Source organism: Saccostrea cucullata, unplaced genomic scaffold (assembly GCF_032062105.1).
Source record: "Saccostrea cucullata isolate Sc308-1 unplaced genomic scaffold, CSIRO_AGI_Scuc_v1 ctg973, whole genome shotgun sequence".
In the NCBI taxonomy this organism is placed as follows: Eukaryota; Metazoa; Mollusca; class Bivalvia; order Ostreida; family Ostreidae; genus Saccostrea; species Saccostrea cuccullata.
In genome coordinates this window covers 352,188-376,372 of record NW_026935523.1, presented here as the reverse complement: position 1 = coordinate 376,372, position 24,185 = coordinate 352,188, and the positions used below count along the sequence as shown (strand labels likewise).

Below are 24,185 nucleotides of genomic sequence, written 5' to 3'. Positions count from 1 at the left end.
CTAGGCACTTTTAATGGTTTGAAGATGCAAGAGTTTCATGAAAACGTTCAAAAATGCCGATTTTTCAACAGAATTTCCCAAAAGTAAGTCTCACCACAGTCTAAAACAACTATCATACTCACATGTACCATATGTTTAAATATTGCTGATAGGAATCTATATGCTTGATATAATCGTTGTTCATACATAAGGATATGGAAATAACGAACAGTATTCAATCTCAACGTCCATTAAACAAATATACAAAACAAGAGCAGAGCAAACACGGACCTCCGAAACATCAGAGGTGGGATCAGGTGCCATGGAGGAGTGAGCATCCCCTGCTGACCGGTCACACCCGCCGTGTGCTCATTGTCATAATCAGGAAATAACGGAAAAAATCCGTAGTCAATTCAGTCAATACATGTGGCCAATATAAAATATGACTTCACATTAGAATTTTGATGTCGCAAAGATTCACCAGTTTTGTTAATTATTCGGTAATATTTTGTTGATATAACAATAATTATATGAAAATTACAAACAATATATTAAGACCATAGTCAGTAGTCCGTTTGAAACGACACTTTTGAGAGGCATGATTTTCTCTATTTATATAATTTGAATTCAAAACTCGAAAAAAAATCGTAAATAAGTTACATTTCATTTCGTACATGATGACGTTAAAAGTAATGCATATACGTCAATTGTAACGTCATAAAGACTCTTATTATTTTAGATGGTGCTCTTTCAAAATATTGATTTTTCATTTAAGATGAATCACTTAAATTTTACTCGATGACATAATTAAATTATTAACAGTTCTGTTTCAATTATCTGTAAATTCACCTTTTCCAATTGGCTGTGTCCATTTGAAAGCTGTACACTATTTTCGTTTTAATTTTTTCTAATTATAATATATTTTGAACAAAAATCTTTATACTGCCTTACATGATTTCTAGCTTGTAAATACTTGAATGAAATTCTGACTCTGATCTAGAATATTTTTTCAAAGGGGGAATGAAGGGGGGGGTATTGTTATTACGTACGTTTACATAAAGATAAACAGATACAGGGATGTGGAATTGTTTTAAAAGTAGGAAGATTTATGAGGGACTATTTCTTGTGGTGGAAGGATATTAAGCAGATACTCTGCAAATCCGAATATTTATTTAATTTAATATTTTGGAAATTTAGCCTGACATACATTGTACGTTTACTCGGAGGATATTTTCTTACATGATATTGTCCCGGTAGGAATATTTGATATAAGTCTTGATTTATTTTTTTAAAAGTTTAACACCTTCCCTCAGCAAACTTTGCTAAAAAATGAAGAATTGTCATCTAAGTCAAGATAAATCTAAGACTTTTTTTTGCCTGAAAATTCAATATTTTGATCAATATTTCAAAATTAACGTCACTGACCCTAACTTTTTCCTTCAGTATTTTAAAATACATAATACTTGTTACTGATCAGCACTGAAGTCGTTAAAAGCTTGATTTAAGACAATTTGAATTGCCTATTTGGGTTTTTAATACCCCAAATATGTTGCTTTTTAGTGCAAAAAGGTCACACAATTATTAACGCACTCTAATTTGCCAGATTTGCTCAAGGTTAAATATTATTCAAAACATTTTAAAAATTACGTTAAATACATTCATATTTATTGTCATGGTTACATCTGATAAAATGTGATAAAGATTAATGTTATTAACCAAAAATGTATTGTACCGTAGATCAGTAAGATGAACACTCATCCCTATTTTCCTCGCGATTTTGAGTCACTCTATATGAGTACTTATCCAAAATATAATTCTCAAAAAATCCTTGATTTAACAAATTTCACGAGTGACATTCCATAATCTTTCATTTTAAAAAGTTGCCTTTGATTTAACAGGACAAAATTACATGCAGTATTTAAACCCTTTTTAATCAAAGCAAAAATTAGCTAGCTATTTATCTCATTATTCAAAACTTTTCAACAGTCCTATGATAATTATCCCCAAATTCTTAATTATGGTTTATTTTAGCGGATAATCCCCCAAAACTGAACTAGTAATTCCTTCATTTAAATAGTGTTAACGTCATACCCTTACGAAATGCATGTGTATATATGACGTCAAAAGTCCTGACGTTGTACATGTAAATCTCACCTGAAAACAAAACCTTGCTTTTTAATTCACATAACTTTTATTTCATTTTATACACATACCTCAAAATAATGTGATGCTGTTTAGAGGGAAATTTTCGCCCCCGTTTAATTTTTGGCTCTCCCTCATTAGGGCAAATTTAAAACGGAGGAATTAAAAATATATATATATATAATTTCATAAACAAAACTATGAATTGGCGAATTTAAAACTGGGCAAATATGTCTGAAAGTATGAAATGGAGAAAATATCACGGGGCGAGAATAACCCTATTTACAGTAAGCAGAATAAGAGAACATTTGTCTCTATTGGTGTATACTGGTCATTATTTTGGTTATGTATCGGTTATAAAACGATGGTCAATATCGGGAACTCATTCATCAAACATTGGTACAGATTATTGCTTTATATTATATCAGAGAACCTGCTGTTAAGCAGTTAGCTTGGGGAACACATTTGACTTTCATTTACAGTTTTGAATGGTAAGTCGTTTTGGGTTATATTGTCTCAATATAAATTTAGCATTTTGTATGATTTTGATCATTAAAAAAAGGAGAATTTAAGTTTGTAAAATATAGGTTTTTACATGGAACCACAGAACCAAAAAAAAATCTATTGCATTATCGTAGAAATACCGTATAGAGGTCTTTTTTGTCGGTTGTAGAATTTGGCGTTTAGCCTGCTCAAAGGTTTGCAAATAATTTTGGCCTAATTTTTGTTGCAGACACAAGGTATCAGATCTTCACGGATGAATTCTAAAACCTGTACTGACTATTTGAGCGGTTAAAATTTTAACGCACTTCAGTCAAATTGCTCAGATAAACCACAATTAGCCAAAATACACCGCTACACTGTATATGGGTATAAGAAGACTGTGTGAACCAGGTTACAGACTCTAAATTTATTTGAGAGACTTGATTACTGCTAATTTACGTCAGTCCCTCTTATTATCCTAATACTCTGTCTAGATTAAAATGTTCTTCAATTGACCCTTTCCCGCGCCAAAACTATTTTTAAATGACTTCAACATCAAAACAGTAATAATTTAAGTAAAAAAGGAGTTGTCTAAAACGATCGTGGTCAATGACATTTTTAAAAAAAATAAATGGTTTTATATATATATCATTTGTATATCAAAATATTTAATATGAAAACCGAGTCAGATAGATTTCATTTTTATTGAATGTAAGTTTATATTTGTGTAAGGAGGACGATCCCGCCCGACTGACATAAGTCGATAAAAATAATACGTTTCTTTATTCAAGGATCTTTTTAATAGAAAGTTAAAATTGTTGGTCTTTAAAAACTGAAATCCGCGTCTAAAGAGGCAATAAAACGACTAATTCTCTGAATTTGAAGTTCTTGAGTGCAGACTAAAAATCTAATTTTGAAACCATTTAACGGTACATATGGTGGCTTTTTTTCATGAGTAAACATATCTTTATGGGACGGTGAAAAATTAAAAAAATGTAAACCAATCTGTCAATTGTGTTCACTTGTTTTACGAAATCTTAACTTTAAAGCTTCGTTTTTGTATTAAAAGAAGAGGATAAGGTTTAAGTATTTAAGTGATATTTGTCTAAGAAAAAAATAATTTTTTTTTACAAAACACTACACTATAGCTATACAGAAGTAAATTATCCTTGAAAATTAGTGTTGCATTATAGTAAAATCAGTGGTTACATTCTCCTGTTAACAATACATTAAAGCAAAAAAGTACTGGCGTGGCTTTTACAGTGTTTGCAGACTTTTAGAAAAGAATTTATTTATGACAATAATCCTATATTACAGTATAAATTATTTTTTCTCTAATATTATTGCAAACGATTTTAAACTGTACGAACTGTTTTAGACAAATCCGTTTTAAGGGACTAAATCACAATTAGTCAGTTGAATAAGATCTAATTTGTAAGAAAAAGAATAAAAAGGGGTTAAAATATTTCTGAAATTCTGTACGCAGAATGAACGTAAAGAAACAATTGTTCTAAAAATTGAAAATTTCATTTATGTACATTACATTACAAAAAAATTAATTTTGACAGGTGAGCCATGAAATCAACGTTGACAATATCTGTCATTTTATCCCTATTTGTAACAAATCAGGTGATTGTTATGTCAGCTGTAGTAACCAACAGACAGTTATTGCTTGGTTCGGTGATTGGTGCTACTCTCCTCGTGCCGTATGTTTGTAAGTATATGTATATATTGTTGTGGCAGCGGGTATCTGATAAATAAAACAAGAAAACAAAATCAGGACCCCACAAACTTGATTATTTTGGTTGAAATATCTGAGTTCTAAAAATATTATGTTCAATATCTCATAAAAAGCGTGTTTCAAGCTTCTAGTATTTTGATTTTACTGAGGAATGGATTATTTTACCAGAAAAGCCGATAAATGAAATAGAATACTCCAAATTACACAATTTTAATTATTATATACAGTCTGCTTTTTACTTTTTGGTTTGTGTGTTTTTGACGAAAGGTAGGTATGTAGTTTTTGATTGGTGGGTGCACACTAAAGAGAGAAAAAAACCCACTTGAAATGAGCTGTGTTTTAGTAAACATTGTATCAGTGTCCTTGACCTGAGACATACATATATTACTAGTACACATCAAAATCGCTTATTAATTAACCTAAAAATATCAGACAGTTTTCGGCCCTAAAAATACTCAAATGGTAGACTATGCATAGTAGAGAGTAGGTACCTGCACATATATCTGATGAGTGGCCTATTACCGAACCCGACATGACACTTGGACAGTACATTATGCATACATTTTTAAAAAAAGAATAATCTTAAACAGCCTTATATTGCTCCTCATATAATCAAATCACTTACATACATGAAGTACATAAAATGATGAAAAATAAAAAAAAAACACTACATGTGGAAGGATCTTTTAATTACCAATCCAGACATAACACTTACATGCACAGTATAGATTAAACATGAAAAAAAAAAGAAAAACAAATCTGTATGTGGAGTTGTCAGTTACCAATTTAAACATGAGATTATATGAAATTGACAAGACAGGTAGTATCATAGTTCATCAGTTTCATCTTGAGCGATTCTTATCATTATCAGCATGAATAAATGGTCGGCACCTCACATATGCTTGTATATATCGTGTACACCTGTATTTGAAGAATTCATCCGTTATATAAAATGTAACAATATTATTATTATTACAGAACATATCAAAATATATTTCTCAAAATGTCTATATCCTCAATATAGAATTTCATTGAACATATATTGTGTAACTAGAAAAGGGAAAATGTATGGCTGGACCTTGAATCAAACCCGGGACCCCTACATCACTAGTCAGGTGCTCATCCAACTGGGCTATTCAGGCCGATATCCACGACTTAAACTATTTTATGTCTCTTACTATTTTCTAGATACAAACATTTCACCGCAGCTTTGTTTTGGTCAGAATTACATTTCAATTACAACAGGACAAATATCTGTGAGAATGAAAATGTCATTTATTCAATAGTAAATTACGAAAAATAAGTTTTACAAATAAGGGGTAAATCAGCAGAAAAATAAACAAAAAACAAACATTTTGCACGCACTTAAAAATATATACATTTTACAAGATTAATTACATAAACAAACATGCATGTATAACTTGTAGAACTTAAAAAATAATATTCTTCCGGATGTTCAGAAAATCTCATTTTGATTCAGTGATCATTTTAAACTTTGAACTCATCTGAAAACAATTTATGACAAAATATATCCTGATGAAATGTCTTTTTCTGCGTAATTGCAACTAAGACTTTGAAAGTTTTGGAGATATATACATGTAAAACAGTTTCTCCTTGAATAAAATAATGTGCCTCACCGCACACTAAATAGGAAACAGTTACCCAAACCATGGAATTACATGTTTTGTTCTAATGTATTCAAACGCCTCGATGTTTAAACTATCTCTGCTTTGGATTGGTTTTTAAACAACCCTAGTATAAATATTAATAGTCATTTACTAGCAAATTTTTGTTTTTTTTAATGAAAAGGCAAATTTGGAAAGATGGATTGAAATAGATAATTAAAGTGTCTGCTGAGGTAGGTAAATAAAGCTTCCTAGGTAATTTTTGTAAATTCTATGGTCGATACAATGACTTTGTCAGCAAATACAATTTATCGTTGAATGAAATGCTGACTGACGTTTTTCATACCAATTGTTAGTCCATTATTTATACACTGAATTGACCACAGATTTTTTCCGTTATATCCTGATTATGACAACGAGCACACGGCGGGTGTGACCGGTCGGCAGGGGATGCTCACTCCTCCATGGCACCTGATCCCACCTCTGATGTTTCGGAGGTCCGTGTTTGCTCTGCTCTTATTTTGTATATTTGTTTAATGGACGTTGAGATTGAATACTGTTCGTTATTTCTAATCTAGTGATTATATTGGACCTGCTGAAAAGCAATATTGTTATTTCAGAAGTTTGATTGTATGTCATGTTTCTATTTATTTTACTTACCAAGAAATTCTCTTGAGTTGATATCAACAGTCATCAAAGGCTTCTCTATCGTATTCGTTTCCCGTGGAAACAATGTCAGTAATTCCACACATACTACAGTACTATCAACCACATTTAGACCTATTGTAGTGATACGATAAAGTATCTAGGCAACAACGCTTTCAAAGTTAAACAATGCATACAGTTGCCATTATTACTGTGATTGTAAGCATATAAACTGGACCGTCAGGTTTTTCAGCTCAACAATTTTTGTCCTTCTTTCATTATGATATCTTTATATGATTTACACCAGCTGTGCAGTCTGCTTTGAAATAAGTGTGCAAGTCGTTTCCGATATCGGAATATTCTATTTCATATAAAAAGTTTTATTGTTTTCCTGTTCCTTGAGATGTTACATCTGAATTTCTTCCATAAAATATCTAGTTACGGGCTTTTTAAGAATTTTAAAAATATTCCTTTTGCAATGATATTCAATTAACAAAATATACATAGTAGGACACATATCTTTCCTAGATTATCTTTACTGGGCTCATTAACAAGCATCATTTATAACAATATCCATTCCTTCACTAAAACAATTCGTCAATGAATAATTAAATTCCTAGCAAGTCAAATGCCTTTATTATCCTAACACAAATTATTTTATGCTGGGGCGAAGAAATTTCCAAGATAGAAATTAAATTATAATGCTTTTTCTTGCTCGAGTAAGAATGAAACAACAAGTATGAATCAAACATTTCTTGTCACATATCTTTTAGATAATAATAATAACATTTGAATTTACACTTGGATAGAACGAATTACAAATATTTACATGTAAAAACAGAATATCAAACCATAAAAGGAAATGACAAATATTTGACTTTGATACATCCTAATCACTAACGTTCCGATACAGTGTATTACCCATTTTATAACAAATAACATTAAATTATATATTATTTTTCTTCACAGTGGAATATAAGTTTCTTACACCTGAGTGGATTGCTCTGCTAACTTCTGGTGCCTTGCTGGCAACAATTCCTAGAAGAACTACAAGGTATAGTTAAAAAGATATCTTGTTGTTACCGTGAATACTGCAAATATACGGGAAATTAGGACGAGAGTTACATTTCCTCTTAAGATGTCGCTATTTCACTACTAACGAGTAATGATTTGTTGTTCTAGCTCTAACCCTATCGAAAGATGTCGTTTTATATTGATTTAGTATTCAATCTTTACGCTAACCCGATGTATCGTCTTATGATGGTTTGTTGTTTTAACCCTAACCCTATCCATAGGCATTGTTTTATACCGATTTGTTATTCAATTCTTACCCAAATCCAAGGTATTGTTTTATACCAATTTGGTATTAAATACCTCACCCTAAACCGAGGTATCGTTAAATACCGATTTTTATTCAACTCCTACCCTAACTTAGGTAGTAATCTATTTTATTAAATACCCATCAATTTCCTTGTTTTTATTACTGTTAATTTTACAGAGTTTGATCCGATTTTCCGGATCACCACACACTGTGGTTTTCTGAATCCATATCACCCCTCTCTGACACTGATGACGTAGTACGCAAAAACATGACGTTATTTTTCTTGCGCGTTAAAAAGTCCCTTGTTATTATGCTTTGTTTTATGAATAAATATTATACAATTGATCTCTAAAGTTTTATTCGGCTACATTTAGCTAGTTATGAGTGGGTTTATAATAAATTTATCAATATAACAGTAACTTGATCCGAAGAGCCGTATCACGTCTCGTTGACAGGGGCAGATCATCAGATCACACTTGACGCTTCGCGTCTCGTGAAATCTGATGAGCTGCGCCTGTTAACTCGACGTGATACGACTCAAGATATCGTTTTATACTGATTTTTTTTTTTTGCTTTAACTTTTACCATAACCCAAGATATTTTTTTAATGATCTTGTTGTTCTTTAACTGAATCCTTTTCAAATTTTTTCTCACTTTCGAAATATAAAGTGTCAAAGATTGAGCATTCTGGAATCTTGTGGCCCCTAACATGAAAATCATCAGATATAGTTGTAAATGGTTGAGATAAACACCTTTGCTTCAGTAATCTTTTACATAATTTTGACTTTTAAAGAGTTAGAGATTGATGACTTTTGGCCTCTCTTGGCCCCTAATTTAAGTGCCCGGCCCCTTTTTCTTGATTTCATTTTAAGACTCATAGGATTTTTTAAAACTTTTTATTCAACAACTGTTAAGAGATTTTTTTTTTTGTTTTCGAGTTATTTGCAAAAAAAAAATATTTAGGAACCAACCCTTCAACTCCTTAATGGGGACATTTATCAAAAATAAAAGGTTGCATATTGTTCAGAACATTATTTTGAACATCATTTGGTCATTTTACTTATCAAAATATTTTCCATTTTTTTTTAGAAAAAAAAGCGTAAAAAATTAATCATTTTGACCCCTTATAATGTACCATACGAAATTAAAATCATTAAAATATATAGTTGTAGATTGTTGAGATAAACATTTTTGCTTCAGTAATGTATAAAAAAGTATTGTCTGCTAATGTGTTCTCGATTGAAGACTTTTGGCCCCTCTCGGCCCTTAATTTGAGTGTCTTATTCCTTTTTTTCTGCATTTTATCTTAAACCTCTAAAAATTTAAAATACTTTTTGTTCAAAAACTATTTAAAGATTCTCTTTAGTTTTTGAGTTATTTGCAAAGGAAATGTTAAGAGGCCTATCCTTCAACTCCTTAATGGGACGTTTAGCGAAAAATGAAATGTTGCATATTGTTTAGAACATTATTTTGGACATCTATTGCTCAATATTACTAATAAAATTTTTTTCCACTTTTTAGACATTGATTAATTGATTAGTTGATTTTATACTGTTTAACGTTCGTCTCGAGAATATTTCACTAATATGGAGACATCACCATTGCTGGAGAAGGGCTGCAAATTTAGGCATATGTTCGCCACTTACGGTCTTTGAGCAGGGAGGAAACTTTATCGTATCGTATATGTCATATCCAGTCCCACTTTCTAAATCCGCTTTGAATGGTTTTCTCTATCTGATTTTAGTTGTTCTTAAACCTTGCTCTCTTCTAAAGTTCTTCATTTGTGACTTTCCTGTAAAATTTATTTCAGAAAAAGATTATAATTTACTATAAATAGCATAATATCAATGTTCAAAAAATGTAAAATCATTATTATGTCTATCCGACTTTGTTTTAATGAGCCCAAGCCTGTAGTTAAGACTCAAATTATTTCTAAATGTTCAATGATATTCTATTTTTTAACCCGTATAGGCCGTCTGAGAATGAAGTGACCTAGTTTCTTACCAAATGTAAACAGCTAATAATTATAGATTTTATCTTTTTATTTTCTTAAGTATGTCTATAAATTTGGGAAAGATATTCTGCATTTACATTATCAAAGGAAATTTGTCTTATACTAAGAGCTTAAGTTGAAATAAAAAATATAATAGGAATGTTGTCGTCTGCTCCCATTCTGAGACCCCTTAGACCTAATGTTACGTACATGTAACATGCTTTGTTTGAGTTTGCGATGTGAGAGTATAATATGTATTTATAAACTTTTGAAATTATAAGGATATGGAAATAACGAACAGTATTCAATCTCAACGTCCATTAAACAAATATACAAAACAAGAGCAGAGCAAACACGGACCTCCGAAACATCAGAGGTGGGATCAGGTGCCATGGAGGAGTGAGCATCCCCTGCTGACCGGTCACACCCGCCGTGTGCTCATTGTCATAATCAGGAAATAACGGAAAAAATCCGTAGTCAATTCAGTGTATAAATAATGGACTAACAATTGGTATGAATAACGTCAGTCAGCATTTCATTCAATGATAAATTGTATTTGCTGACAAGGTCATTGTATCGACCATAGAATTTACGAAATGATGACTTTAAACGAGACTGTTGATATTCTTGTTTCATCAACTTGCTTGTCAATAATTTACCTCGTTTAAGAAATTGTTCATACGTAGAGCATGCTCTTGCGTATCGAATCAACTGAGATATAAATACTCCGTATGCAGGTGATGAAGGTATATTGCTGCATAAGTAAGGGAAGTTGACGATAGAAAAGTTAAAGTCATCACGTTTATCATATAGCTTGGTTGTTAGATTACCATTTGTGTCTTTTTCAAGTAAAATATCCAAGTATGAAGCAGATGTGTTGGACTCTGTGGTATCTTTTATCTCAAGCTCACCAGGATATATCGTGTCGACGTAGGAATGGAAGTTATCATTATTAATTGACAATACGTCGTCGATATATCTAAATGTCGAGTTGAAGGCCACAGCAAGTGTTTTTTTCTTTTCACGCAAAAGATTTTGCATAAATTCTGCTTCATATGAATATAAAAATAAGTCTGCTAATAACGGAGCGCAATTTGTACCCATGGGAATTCCAATAGATTGTTGGAATACCTGGTCTCCAAAAACCACATAGATATTGTCAATCAGAAACTCAAGCATCTTCTTGATGTCAACTTCAGAGTACTTATGTGTACAATCAGAATTTGTTTTAACAAAATAATTTTCAAATGACCAATGACGAGGTAAGTAAACTTACGAGTTCCATTTTTGTTGAAGAAGCAGCTGTCAATGATATCAAAAAGCCTGGATTTTAATTTGTCGTGCGGAATTGTTGTGTATAAAGTTGTGTATAATGCATAAGCATTGCTTTTTGCAATAAGTTTTAAAGCAATAGATACCTACGTTTTCGCTTTTTAACTGCAACAGGAACGTCTTCAACACACTTTGGCACTCTTGGCTAGCATGGTTGAGGACCGCTAAACCTAATTTTGCTGTAGATTCTTGCACTTTTTTAGACATTACTCTTTATATGAAACAAAATGTGATTGTCAAGCATTAGAAGCAAATGACTACAATTTACAATGTTTCAAGGGAACAGTGAGTGATCGTTTTCGTGCAAAAACCTACTGAGAGAAATGACCTCGGTACAACAGTCTAATCTGTAGGACCGGTCACCACAGAGAATCACAGAATTCACAATGTCATAACAATGCTAAACTACATATTCACAACTATATGTCAATGACAAATCACCAATTTCACAATGTTATGTCAAATGATAAACCGAATTATTCACAATATCAAAACTATTTAACAATTCTATGTACTTTATAATGATTTCAATCCATATTTACATTCGATTCATTCAAGCACTTCCAGAGAACCTACTTGTACTGCATCTGGATATAAATTCGACCCATCAGCGGGTTGTTTTCTTGTTGTAAAGAGACTCATTTCTCCAGCCGCTGCCAAACAAGAGTGCATTAACGATGGTGGCAGTTTATTGTTAGTTAATTCAGCAGCTGAAGGGGACGTACTTACTGAGGAAATGAGTAAGAATTTTTTTGTAAAAAAACTAACTCCTTATTTTTTTTATTCAAGAACTCATTGAAATCGACTAATAAGGATATGGAAATAACGAACAGTATTCAATCTCAACGTCCATTAAACAAATATACAAAATAAGAGCAGAGCAAACACGGACCTCCGAAACATCAGAGGTGGGATCAGGTGCCATGGAGGAGTGAGCATCCCCTGCTGACCGGTCACACCCGCCGTGTGCTCGTTGTCATAATCAGAATATAACGGAAAAAATCCGTGGTCAATTCAGTGTATAAATAATGGACTAACAATTGGTATGAAAAACGTCAGTCAGCATTTCATTCAATGATAAATTGTATTTGCTGACAAGGTCATTGTATCGACCATAGAATTTACGAAATGATGACTTTAAACGAGATTGTTGATATTCTTGTTTCATCAACTTGCTTGTCAATAATTTACCTCGTTTAAGAAATTGTTCATACGTAGAGCATGCTCTTGCGTATCGAATCAACTGAGATATAAATACTCCGTATGCAGGTGATGAAGGTATATTGCTGCATAAGTAAGGGAAGTTGACGATAGAAAAGTTAAAGTCATCACGTTTATCATATAGCTTGGTTGTTAGATTACCATTAGTGTCTTTTTCAAGTAAAATATCCAAGTATGAAGCAAAAGTGTCGGACTCTGTGGTATCTTTTATTTCAAGCTCACCAGGATAGCAAGGAGTATGTACACATTGAATTCATCTAAGAATGTAGTAATGTGATAAAACATACAACCACACATAGTCACATACAGTGAAACTTCTCCGAACCGACCAGGGTCTAGGGAAAATGTAAAATTAATGTCTCATATGATAATCTGTCATTATGTTAATAATTAACGGCAGACACTTAATGTATGCCAAAGGTCTAAACAAAAAGCATATAAATAATTGTTAATTGTTAATGTGGATAATTTTTACAACTTAACTATATTATGTGCCTATCAGTATGTCATAAATAAAGAATCACTTTTTTGGACTATAAAATAAGGCATTTTTACTGAAAAAATGCTTATCTAAGGGATAATAAACTTAATGTTATATCAATTTGAACAGAATTAGGAAAAAATATACAAAAATGGAGATAGAACATTCTTTCGAATATTTTTATGCATTTTAGATCGATTGAAAAAGCTCATGGAGATAGAACTTTTATTTTTGAAGAAAAACTCATAAGATCACTCGGTTTGCTTGATTTTTATGAAAAAAGTTGCATAAAAGTTATAATAAACACCTTTCAAAATTAATTTTGTGAGACCAGGGGCTCGTTTGTCAAAAAGGCCTACTACCAGGCGTAAACTTAGTCCGGACTAAGTCAGTGACTAAACCCCAAAATCGGATTATGTACCTAGCGTTTCACAAAAAGGCGCTGTAGCAACCGCCAATAATAAAACGCCGCTTAATGATAGAAATATCATAAAGCGTTGCAATACCACGCTTAATGTAATAAACTATTGTATAAATCACTGACATGCTCATCCGCCAAATGCAACGCTTAATTATATTTCTATCATTATTTGGCGTTTTATCATTAGCGTTTGTTACAATTCGCTGACTTATTCAAGACTAAATTCAAGCTTAGATCTTCGTCTGTTCATGAGTAGGTGCAACATCTTTGTCTGTACACAACTTGAAATAAGTGGCAAGTGTTTTACTAAAAAGAGATAATAAATAGTTTTTTGTACATGTACGTATACATTACAATATAAAACTTATGCATGTACATACTTGTATATGATATGCAAAAAATCACGAAATATACAATTATTATTTAGGTAAATAGGAAGGTGGTAAAAATCAAGCGAGGATACAGACTTAGACTTAGAATATAGTCTTAAAACTTATTTATCTTCTTGTACTGTCAAAATTTTCATGAATATTTCAGTTACTCAATTACCATGATAATTTGTTTTTATTTTTAAAATATTTCTTTTGAACTCCTAAATCAATATAATTTTTTAATATTTTAGGTAATAAGAAATATTCGGTAATTATGCCATCAACTAAGTTGATGGACCAGTTACCTTAATTTTCCCTTTTGATTATATATTAAATTCATAGAACAAAACTAAATGTGAATGTGTAAAATGTTCGCGTAATTAAAATATCCATAATACTTTTTCTTTCTATTTTAAATCAATAACTTTCATTCAGTATAAAATGTGCAGATGGGTCAACTTATTTTTAAAAAAAAAATTTAATTGATTTTTAATATATCTTACTTTTCTCATACGAGTTATGTTTTTGAGTGTCTTTTGATTGATTTCTACACAGGTGAACACTTTATATATCATCTATTTGAAAAGAAAAATGGTAAATAACGTGTAAAAAAAAATGTAAAAAATTATTGTAAATGAGAAACAGATATTTGAATTTTTAATTATTTATGATCACAAAGTAAGGAACCATTGGTCCGTATTAGCATCACAGTAATGGGAAAACTCAAGAGGGTGGCTGTGTTATATAACTCCTACGCATGTCATAACCACCTTTAACCAAAACCAAAATTTGCACGTAAACTTCTAATTAGCATAAAAAGTGATTATCAAATTATTAATTTGGTAAAAGGTGGTTAAGACATCCGAATAAAAACGTTTATCTTCATTTTTACGATATTGCAGGAAAAGGTAACGACTCACAATGAAGGATATCAGCTTACGTAGATATTTTTTATGAACTTTTGGTTAAAGTACACGATTCTGTTGAATTACTAGGATTAAGATCAGCTATGCATATTAACTAAAAATAAATTAGAATTTTACTTAAAAAATCTAAAATTAAAGGGCTGAGAAGACTAGATGTCATGAAATTACAAGTGGAGATGTTTCTTTAAAATGTCTGATAAAACCTGAGAAATGAAATCTTTTTTATAGGCTATAAGGTGTTAATATGAGTTATCCTTTATATTTATAATGATGATTTAGTTAATCGGCAGGGGATGTTCATTCCTCCATGGCACCCGATCCCACCTTTGATGTTTCGGGTTTCCATGTTTGCTCTGCTTTTATTTTGTATTGCTTTATGAACTTTTAGACTGAATACTGTTCGTTATCTCCTTATCCTCGTGCTTATCTTTGAACTCCGTTATGAGCATTGCAAATATTCTTTGTTTTTCCTTATCAGTACTGTATATGTACTAGAAATGATAAAAGCCATTTTGTAAAATGCATTTCCTATTTGTGTTTTAAACTTTTTTTTCCTATGGTTACACATATAATTTTTATATGGACACGTCCGTACGAAACATGTGATCCATATTTTGTTAACTGCATTGGTCTTAATTGAGAGGACTCAGTCTATTCATCACGCTTCTTTGATAACATCGATATATTTTTGAAGAACAGCAGTACTGTCTTAGAAAATAAACTCGTAAGATATAGAGGGATTCCTAAATGTAATACAAAACTCGGTTATAACGAAGTTGTTGGGACCTATGAAATCACTTCGCTATATCCGTAATTCGTTATAACCGTATAAGAAATCCATTAAATTTATATAGCTGGGGATTCAAAATGACTTCGCTATATCCGTGTTTGTACTAAACGAGTTTTACTGTATGTGATTTATAATTGAATGTTACCTTACCCCATTTAAGAATTTTTCAACAAGATAAAGAGTTCATCCACTCAAGGTCAAGTTGCATTACTGACCAATACCTAACGCAGGACGGGACCTTTTTTTAATAAAGACTCATGACATTTACTTAAAATGCTAAAGACTTAAGTAGGGAACTGTCACTGCCGTGTTAAACAAGATTTTGACGCTGCAATCGGAAAGAGACTGAATTTAAGAGAAAGGAGAAAGGAGCATCAAACATTTAGGGACCATTTTGTACCTGGGATGTTGTAATAAACTAGTACATACGAAAACTCCTGATATGCATAGTTGAAGGAATTTTTAAAATTGTACTCCATTTTTATGTTGTGCCGTTAGAAACGGGGAGGACAAACTTTAAATACAAGTACATAACGTTTAGATGGGATTTTTAATAAACTATATCGTGCAACACGAGTAATTAAATAAAACCAAACCATTTCATGGCAATATTTTATTTTACATAGAGATGTATAATTTAATGCAACTGTTCTTAGTTACATGTACAGTGTGTATGTATTGACTACTTACATGTATATGGATAGTCAACATGTACTTGCACTGATGTTTTTATGCTGTTAATTTTTTTTTTTTGCAATTGTTGAATTCCTATACTTTATTACTACTCCAGTTTTATTTAATTTCAATCAAAATACATTCAGTGCTTTCAACATTTTACATAACTTTTATAATAGTTCATTAGAAACTTAGAAACCTCATTTCTAAAATGATTATTTTATGGGTAAAATAAGTAACACATCTATTAGAAATGATATACAATTACAATATAATTATATATGATATAATACTTTTAATAAAATGCTATGAAACTTTTTTCCGCTTCATACAGTTTGAATTTCCAGCTGAAGATTTATGTTCAAAATATGCAAAATGTGGATGCACAGGAATTCTTGATGCATTAGAAATATCTTGAACCTTAAATTTATAAAATCTTCCAAGTCATTACTTATGTCTAATGTATATGTAATTACAACTCTGAATTTTCTGGATATTTTAAACAAATTTAAATAATAAATTTGAATTAATTTAAATATGAATTTTCATAGAACTTACAGAATAGGGTAAAATTGCAAATTTTACGGTACATATGTTTCATACCACATGAGTGAATTAACGCAATTGATAATAACAGGTGCCCATATCAAAAGAAAGAGTTTTTCTCAGTTACACTGACTTTGATAGTAAAACAAAACGTAATTTTCGATGTTGCTCCGCCTGGACATACCATTTCCTTCAAACTCATCATTATCATAATCATCATTAAAAAAATGAAAATCATGTTACATGTTTAGTTTATTATTTAATATTAAAAGAGCAAGAGCCACCGCTCAGATTAGGTAGCAAATGTAGTATCTGTCACTTGGAGTGTTGGTGACCAAGTATCTTTTAATTGTGACGTAATTTCCCATCTATCCAATGTATTACTAGTATGACGTCATAAAATTTGTCATTTTGCTCATATCCTAAAAATTCCTTTGAAAATGACCTAAAGTTAAAAAAAAGTTTTTCAAAATTTCAAATATAGCACAACCTCTGATCCAAAATATACAGTTACATAATAAAGGTTTTTTCTGAAGATCAACAAAAATGTTTAACTTTTTGGATCGTAGGCTGTGCTCATATTTTAATTCTTTGCTGAAGGTAGTCTACTACGCATGTTTTCTGCAAATTTAAAAGAACATTCCAATTTCTCAAACATGTTTTCCAATATCTGGATTCTCAAAAAGATTTTCTTTTTATAAAAGTGAAAGCACAAAGTGTCTACTTTATTTTGATATATCAAATGAGAAAGGGGGTGATAGTTAATTAATTGACAGATGTACAGGGCCATTTTATGCATAAGATGGCTGTTGCTCTTTATTAATGTGTCAAAAGCAGTTTTAATGTTATGGTGCTAGTCCACAAACTTTCGAAAAACCCTTGTATATGCTTGTATATGCGTATTTCTGCATGGGCTTTATAAATTTACATATCGATAACAATGTAATACTGTTTGTCCAACATGTATTATTATAGTGCATACATCAGCTTGAATTCCAAAAAAAACACATTTCAGTTAGCATTGATTACAGAGTATTCTGTAATGAAATTACAAGTTCAATGCAACTGGGAAACTTTCTTTATTGTCTTATCAATATTTTAATATTATCCCAATTCAAACAAATTTGAAGATTTCTGATTGGATCAAAGCTAATCACATGACGCCCTGAAATTTTCTGAATTACATCGCCGTCAAGGAGTAATATGAAAATCGGGCACACGATTCCGTTTGAAGCGTTCTTATTGTAAATAAGAATGGCAGCTAAGAAAAGTAGGCCTAGTTCACTTAAAATTCTTTTTACGATAGGTATGTTGGTTGTTATTGGATTAAAACTTGATATTTTCATAATATGCACATTGATTTTTTTTTTATTTTTAAAAAGGTTTTCAGCGGGATAAATTCGTAACACAGTCAGTTAGTGACCTAATAAAGAGTCAAACAGGGTGTAAAATGTAAAATCTGTATTGGGACTCGGCTTCGCCACGCACGCCAAATACGGATTTCCATTTTACACCCTGTATGACTCCGTACTAGGAAACTAACTTTGTAACTAATAATATATGATTTCATAAGTGTTTCATTTTCCAGGAATCCATAGTACGCGGTGGGGTTGAGGACCCCATCCACCTCATTTTATTTGGAGTTCAGGTATATCGAATTTTCCTTCAGATGCTGGTCCCCCCCCCCAACATACACACATAAAAACACAATTTTTGCCGCTGAAATGTCGAGCACTGGCAATAGTTAATAATTCCATGACTTGAACAGTTAATGCCATATTAATATTGGGTGTTCTTTCTACGACCCCAAATGTAAGGGACAACTAGTTTAGAATTTTTTTTTATTTTTTGGCTTCTCAGATTTTTTTTTTTTTGGGGGGGGGGGGGTGAGGTGAATGATGCCCTCCTCTGATTTTGAAACCGTTGCAAAGAACTTGTTCCAGCCCTTTGCTACTGCCTAATGTGTATTTATTTCAATGTAAAACATAACTGAAAAAAAAAACAAACAATATGACAATAAACTTTCAAAGGAAAATTCTTCATGCTTATTGTATATCTGTTTTTCAAATTTGTATGCTATGTTCATTCAGAGACCCATTTATTGGTACATCTTATTGGTTATAGACTACAATTTTACATCAAAATACATAGTTGTGTACATGTATGTTTACGTATTTTTAATGTAATTTATGCCTTAAAGGTTTTATCTGAGAAAACAAAAAAGATATTTAATTTTAATGCTTTGACCCTGAAATACATATTTGTTTGCATAATTTATATGTTTGAAAGATCGTGAAGAGAGAAATGGTAATGCTTTCTAGGCTTATTTTCTGTATTTAGGTTTAGGTTTGATATTAATTTGATCCGCTATATGTAATTGTAATCTCTAAACCATGTACAAATAGAAATACACTCTTTTGATTATATAGATAGTATTGTTAGAGTACATGATCATAAGTTTAAATGGTCTCACGGTGACCCCTCGGGGGCCGTAAGTCCTTTATAAATAATAGGTTTGCCAATTAATACTAATACAGTGTAAACTGTCTAATCCGACACCTGAATAACCCGACACACTCTGAATTCCGACGTTAAATTCCTTTCCCATTTTAAGTATTTTCGTTGTTTTTAATACTGTACAATCCGACACCCTGTCTATTCCGACACAAAATTCGTATCCCAGTGCATGTCGGATTAGACAGGTTTCACTATAGTATTAAAACTTTGTGTATTTCAGAGGCTCTGAACCTAGGTGCTGCACTAGTTCAAGGTTCCCGGATTAACGCTGCTGACCCCTGGAGAGATGATAATGGTAACCCTCTACCATATACCGGAAGTGATATCATTTACAATAACATTAATGCATATACAATAATTGGTTACGTGCAAGAAAACAGATTTGCAGCTAGTAGCGCTTCATCGAATGTTATTGGATTTATATGCGAAACGCCTGTTACATACATATAATATTTTTCGGAAGATTTTTGCAGTTTTTGGATAGTCAATACATGTAACATTAAAAAAGTATCTTTCACAAATTTGTTTACCCGAGGCCCTTGTTTGCTCTCCGCCTATTTTGTATTGTTTTATAGACTTTGTTATTGAACACTATTCGATATCTCATATTTTTACTGTTGGTTAATGCCCCTTTCGAAAAATTTCACTGAAAATGGAGAGCTGCAAATTTATGTATATACTAGACAATCAGAGGAAACGAGCAAAGAGAGATGTTTTCATGCCAACAACTACAGCTGCGCCTTGCTTTCTGTCTAATCAAATGGATCGGTCTTCATTCTGTTATGGATTGGCACCCGCTAGAAATTGATCAACATTTTACTCTGCGACTCTACAACAGAATCTCGTATTACCGATTGACAGGGGCGACAGATTACATGTATTGGCGTAAAAAAAAGTTCATGATAAACATGAAAGAAAAGTGAGTAATTTAAAAAAGCCCAAAGATAGTGCACCACTTGTTATTAACTTTGGCATACTCGTACTGTATTTGAAGACAAGCAAGTTGACTTATCTTCAAAAGTCTAGTTACATACATGTACATTAAGAGAATTCGGAAAAATTGTGCACTTTTTCCCCGGCAAAAAATAGGGTCGCAATTCTTTTTTGAGAGGATTTAAAAAATTATTCTATACATGCCTTGATTTTAAATTATTACCTGCTTACAACTTTCAATAGCATCATAATAATGTACATAATAAGATACATGCCTTGATTGTAAATTATTACCTACTTGCAACTTTCAATAGCATCATAATAATGTACATAATAAGATAACCTATGCCTCATTCATATACTACAATTTGTGAAGTAAGAAATCCTTATTGATGGATAATATAAGACTTACACTTGTTTCCATAATCTTTATGCGAATACCAGAAGTAATGAAAAGTTAATAGGACCAGAGGTAACTTTATAACGTACATCTTTATGGCGACCAGAGGCCACCATATTTTGTACATCACTGGGGGTACCAGAGGCTACCTTATATTGTATATCAGTATAGGGACCTTAGCATACCTAATATTGTACATCAAAAGAGGGAACGGGGATCACCTTATATTGTACATAAGTAGGGTGACCAGAGGTCACCTTAAATTGAATAACAATAGGAACAGAGGAAACCGTATAATGCACTTTACATAAGAAGGGGAAACAGAAGTTATCCTATACAATTAATCAGACCAGTAATCATCTTATTTCTTCATCAGAAGGGGGACCAGAGGTCACTTTATATTGTACTTCAGTTGGCAAACCAGATGACACTTTATATTAGACTTTAGATCAATAGGGGGACCAGAGGGCACCTTATATTGTACATCAGTAAGGGACATCGGTCGGGGGACTGTACAGTACCTGTACAGTTTCACTTACCTTATCTACTCAGCATCAAAACACAATTTCTTATCAATCTTTTTTTTTTCATCATTTATTTCCCAGACCTATAACAATAGCTGATAAGTAGGGCAGCTGTCAGGGATGGGGCCCTGACTAAGCTCCCTCTATAACAATAGATAATAATAGTCCTACAACATCACGCAGGGTGTTTTATTATTTAAATACAAAGTCACACGTAATTTTACATCTAAAACAAATTGGAAATCAAATAATATAAGTATATATCAATATGGAATCAGTTTTCGTGAAAATATGACAATAAAATGTAAATATATAACTATGAAAAGATCATTATATTATGATATCAATCTGTGCTTAGGAAAACAAGTAACAGTTAATCAAAATTCTGTAGCATATCTAATGTTAATTTTAAATTTCTGTCGAACTTACTCTTATCAAGCTTTAAATTTATTGAACAAGTGAAGAATATCCTTTTTTGACAAGTAAAGAATATCCTTTTTTATTTTAAAACCAAAAACTGCAGGTATTATGAGATATAAAGTGAAATTTGTGACTCTAAATCACGTTCTTTACAGTACGGATGAAGTTTTCGTCGATCATCTTTTTTCTGTCCTCCCGTATAGCCATTCTTCAGAGGTCTAACGGTCTAAAATTCTTATTTCCTATTTGTGGACGAATGCCACGAATACCTTAGTTTACTACATTTTTCATTATGCATATTTTGGATCTATGTTGGCGATATATCGAGCATTACACATAAATATAGAAAATATATGAGTTAAATTTAGAATTCCGCATGCTTTTGCTTCATTGTTTTTGTCGTGCTCCGTACCTCTCCTTCAGCGATATCAACATACCGATAATTTAAGTAGAATTTTTTTTAATACAGATATTTTGCCCAAAATGTATTGGAATCTTTAAAATACGTATTTCTGTGAAATTTCATAAGTCTGGGACTTCTGCAAAAGTGAATAATAGCGCATTCCGCGTAATTTTTGAACGGCCCTCGTATTTACACCATTTCAACTCGTTGGATAAAGCCAATATCAAATCACACAATAAACTACCTCATATATATTGGATTCCGAAACTTCATAAGAATCCTTACAAACAAAGATACATTGCAGGTTCCAGTAAATGTTCAACCAAGCCTCTTTCGTAACTTCTCACTAAAATATTGACAGTAGTGAAGGAAAAACTTCAAGAGTACTGTACAACTATATATTCAAGAAGTGGTGTAAATCAGATGTGGATACTTTAAAAATTCTAAAGAACTTTTAGACAATTTGAAATCACAAGACTTTACAAAAATCAACAGCATTAAAACTTACGACTTTTCAACTTTATACACAACAATTCCGCACGACAAATTAAAATCCAGGCTTTTTGATATCATTGACAGCTGCTTCTTCAACAAAAATGGAACTCGTAAGTTTACTTACCTCGTAATAAGTCATTTGAAAAATTATTTTGTTAAAACAAATTCTAACATAAGTACTCTGAAGTTGACATCAAGAAGATGCTTGAGTTTCTGATTGACAATATCTATGTGGTTTTTGGAGACCAGGTTTTCCAACAATCTATTGGAATTCTTATGGGTACAAATTGCGCTCCGTTATTAGCAGACTTATTTTTATATTCATATGAAGCAGAATTTATGCAAACTCTTTTGTGTGAAAAGAAAAAAAACACTTGCTGTGGCCTTCAACTCGACATTTAGATATATCGACGACGTATTGTCAATTAATAATGATAATTTCCATTCCTACGTCGACACGATATATCCTGGTGAGCTTGAGATAAAAGATACCACCGAGTCCAACACATCTGCTTCATACTTGGATATTTTACTTGAAAAAGACACAAATGGTAATCTAACAACCAAGCTATATGATAAACGTGATGACTTTAATTTTTCTATCGTCAACTTCCCTTACTTATGCAGCAATATACCTTCATCACCTGCATACGGAGTATTTATATCTCAGTTGATTCGATACGCAAGAGCATGCTCTACGTATGAACAATTTCTTAAACGAGGTAAATTATTGACAAGCAAGTTGATGAAACAAGAATATCAACAGTCTCGTTTAAAGTCATCATTTCGTAAATTCTATGGTCGATACAATGACCTTGTCAGCAAATACAATTTATCATTGAATGAAATGCTGACTGACGTTTTTCATACCAATTGTTAGTCCATTATTTATACACTGAATTGACTACGGATTTTTTCCGTTATTTCCTGATTATGACAATGAGCACACGGCGGGTGTGACCGGTCAGCAGGGGATGCTCACTCCTCCATGGCACCTGATCCCACCTCTGATGTTTCGGAGGTCCGTGTTTGCTCTGCTCTTGTTTTGTATATTTGTTTAATGGACGTTGAGATTGAATACTGTTCGTTATTTCCATATCCTTATGTAAAAACATTTAAGGAATGTTTGATATTTGCAAGTGATTTAAGGTTAAATATGGACGTTTCTATGCAAATGAGCGAATAAAAATTCATAAGTTGTATATTTTATGTACAGAGAGAGTTGAAATTGATTTTTTTTCTTATACATACTTAGTATCCACAGTATATTTATGCAAGAAAATATAGCGTCATTGTTTTCTCCATTTCAGGTAAAAAAAAAAAAAACACATCAATAAAACCATGTCGGCGCAAGGGCATATCTTGTTTAAAATGTATAAACATTGTATAATATGAAGGAGAAAATTCTTAAAATTAATAAAATTGCTGCACAAATCATATGCACTTTCTCATTCGATAACAATTTTAGGAAAGTTACACTGGACTGTGAATTTTTACTTCTATTTATCAAACTTTAAACTGCACGAATAGTAACTAAACAAGAGTATTGCCGACATTTGGGCAGCAACATCGCAAACCCTGCGTCTTTTTATACCTTATTTCTGTAAAACAAAGTAAGGCATGCCCTTGCACCTAAGCGATTTTGTTGATGTTTCTTTTAAACATTTGTAGTAGAGGTTGATGACGTCATAATAAGACGTCATAATGTGTATTGGCTATCGCATGTCGTTGGTACCAACGATGCATTAGAAAATGAGACAGTTTTAGCAATTTTTGTGCGGAAGGTAGTGAAATTATGGAA

At 31.9% G+C, this 24,185-nt stretch overlaps 1 protein-coding gene across 1 annotated transcript; it reads left to right on the top strand.

The window, feature by feature from the left end:
* The first annotated feature begins 4,179 nt into the window (after positions 1 to 4,179).
* LOC134243103 (uncharacterized) lies at positions 4,180 to 19,659 on the top strand. Its single transcript, XM_062725317.1, has 4 exons — positions 4,180 to 4,318; positions 7,585 to 7,669; positions 11,820 to 12,001; positions 19,430 to 19,659. Exons 1-4 carry the CDS (start codon positions 4,180 to 4,182, stop codon positions 19,657 to 19,659), a joined length of 636 nt encoding a protein of 211 aa, XP_062581301.1.
* Positions 19,660 to 24,185: the final 4,526 nt, after the last annotated feature.

What these genes read in the sequence shown, in the direction of transcription:
- LOC134243103 (XM_062725317.1), top strand. Translation starts at nt 4,180, where the DNA reads ATGAAATCAACGTTGACAATATCTGTCATTTTATCCCTATTTGTAACA. An exon ending in TCTCCTCGTGCCGTATGTTT is followed by an intron (nt 4,319 to 7,584) that starts GTAAGTATATGT and finishes TTTTCTTCACAG; the next exon opens with TGGAATATAAGTTTCTTACA. An exon ending in CGTACTTACTGAGGAAATGA is followed by an intron (nt 12,002 to 19,429) that starts GTAAGAATTTTT and finishes TGTGTATTTCAG; the next exon opens with AGGCTCTGAACCTAGGTGCT.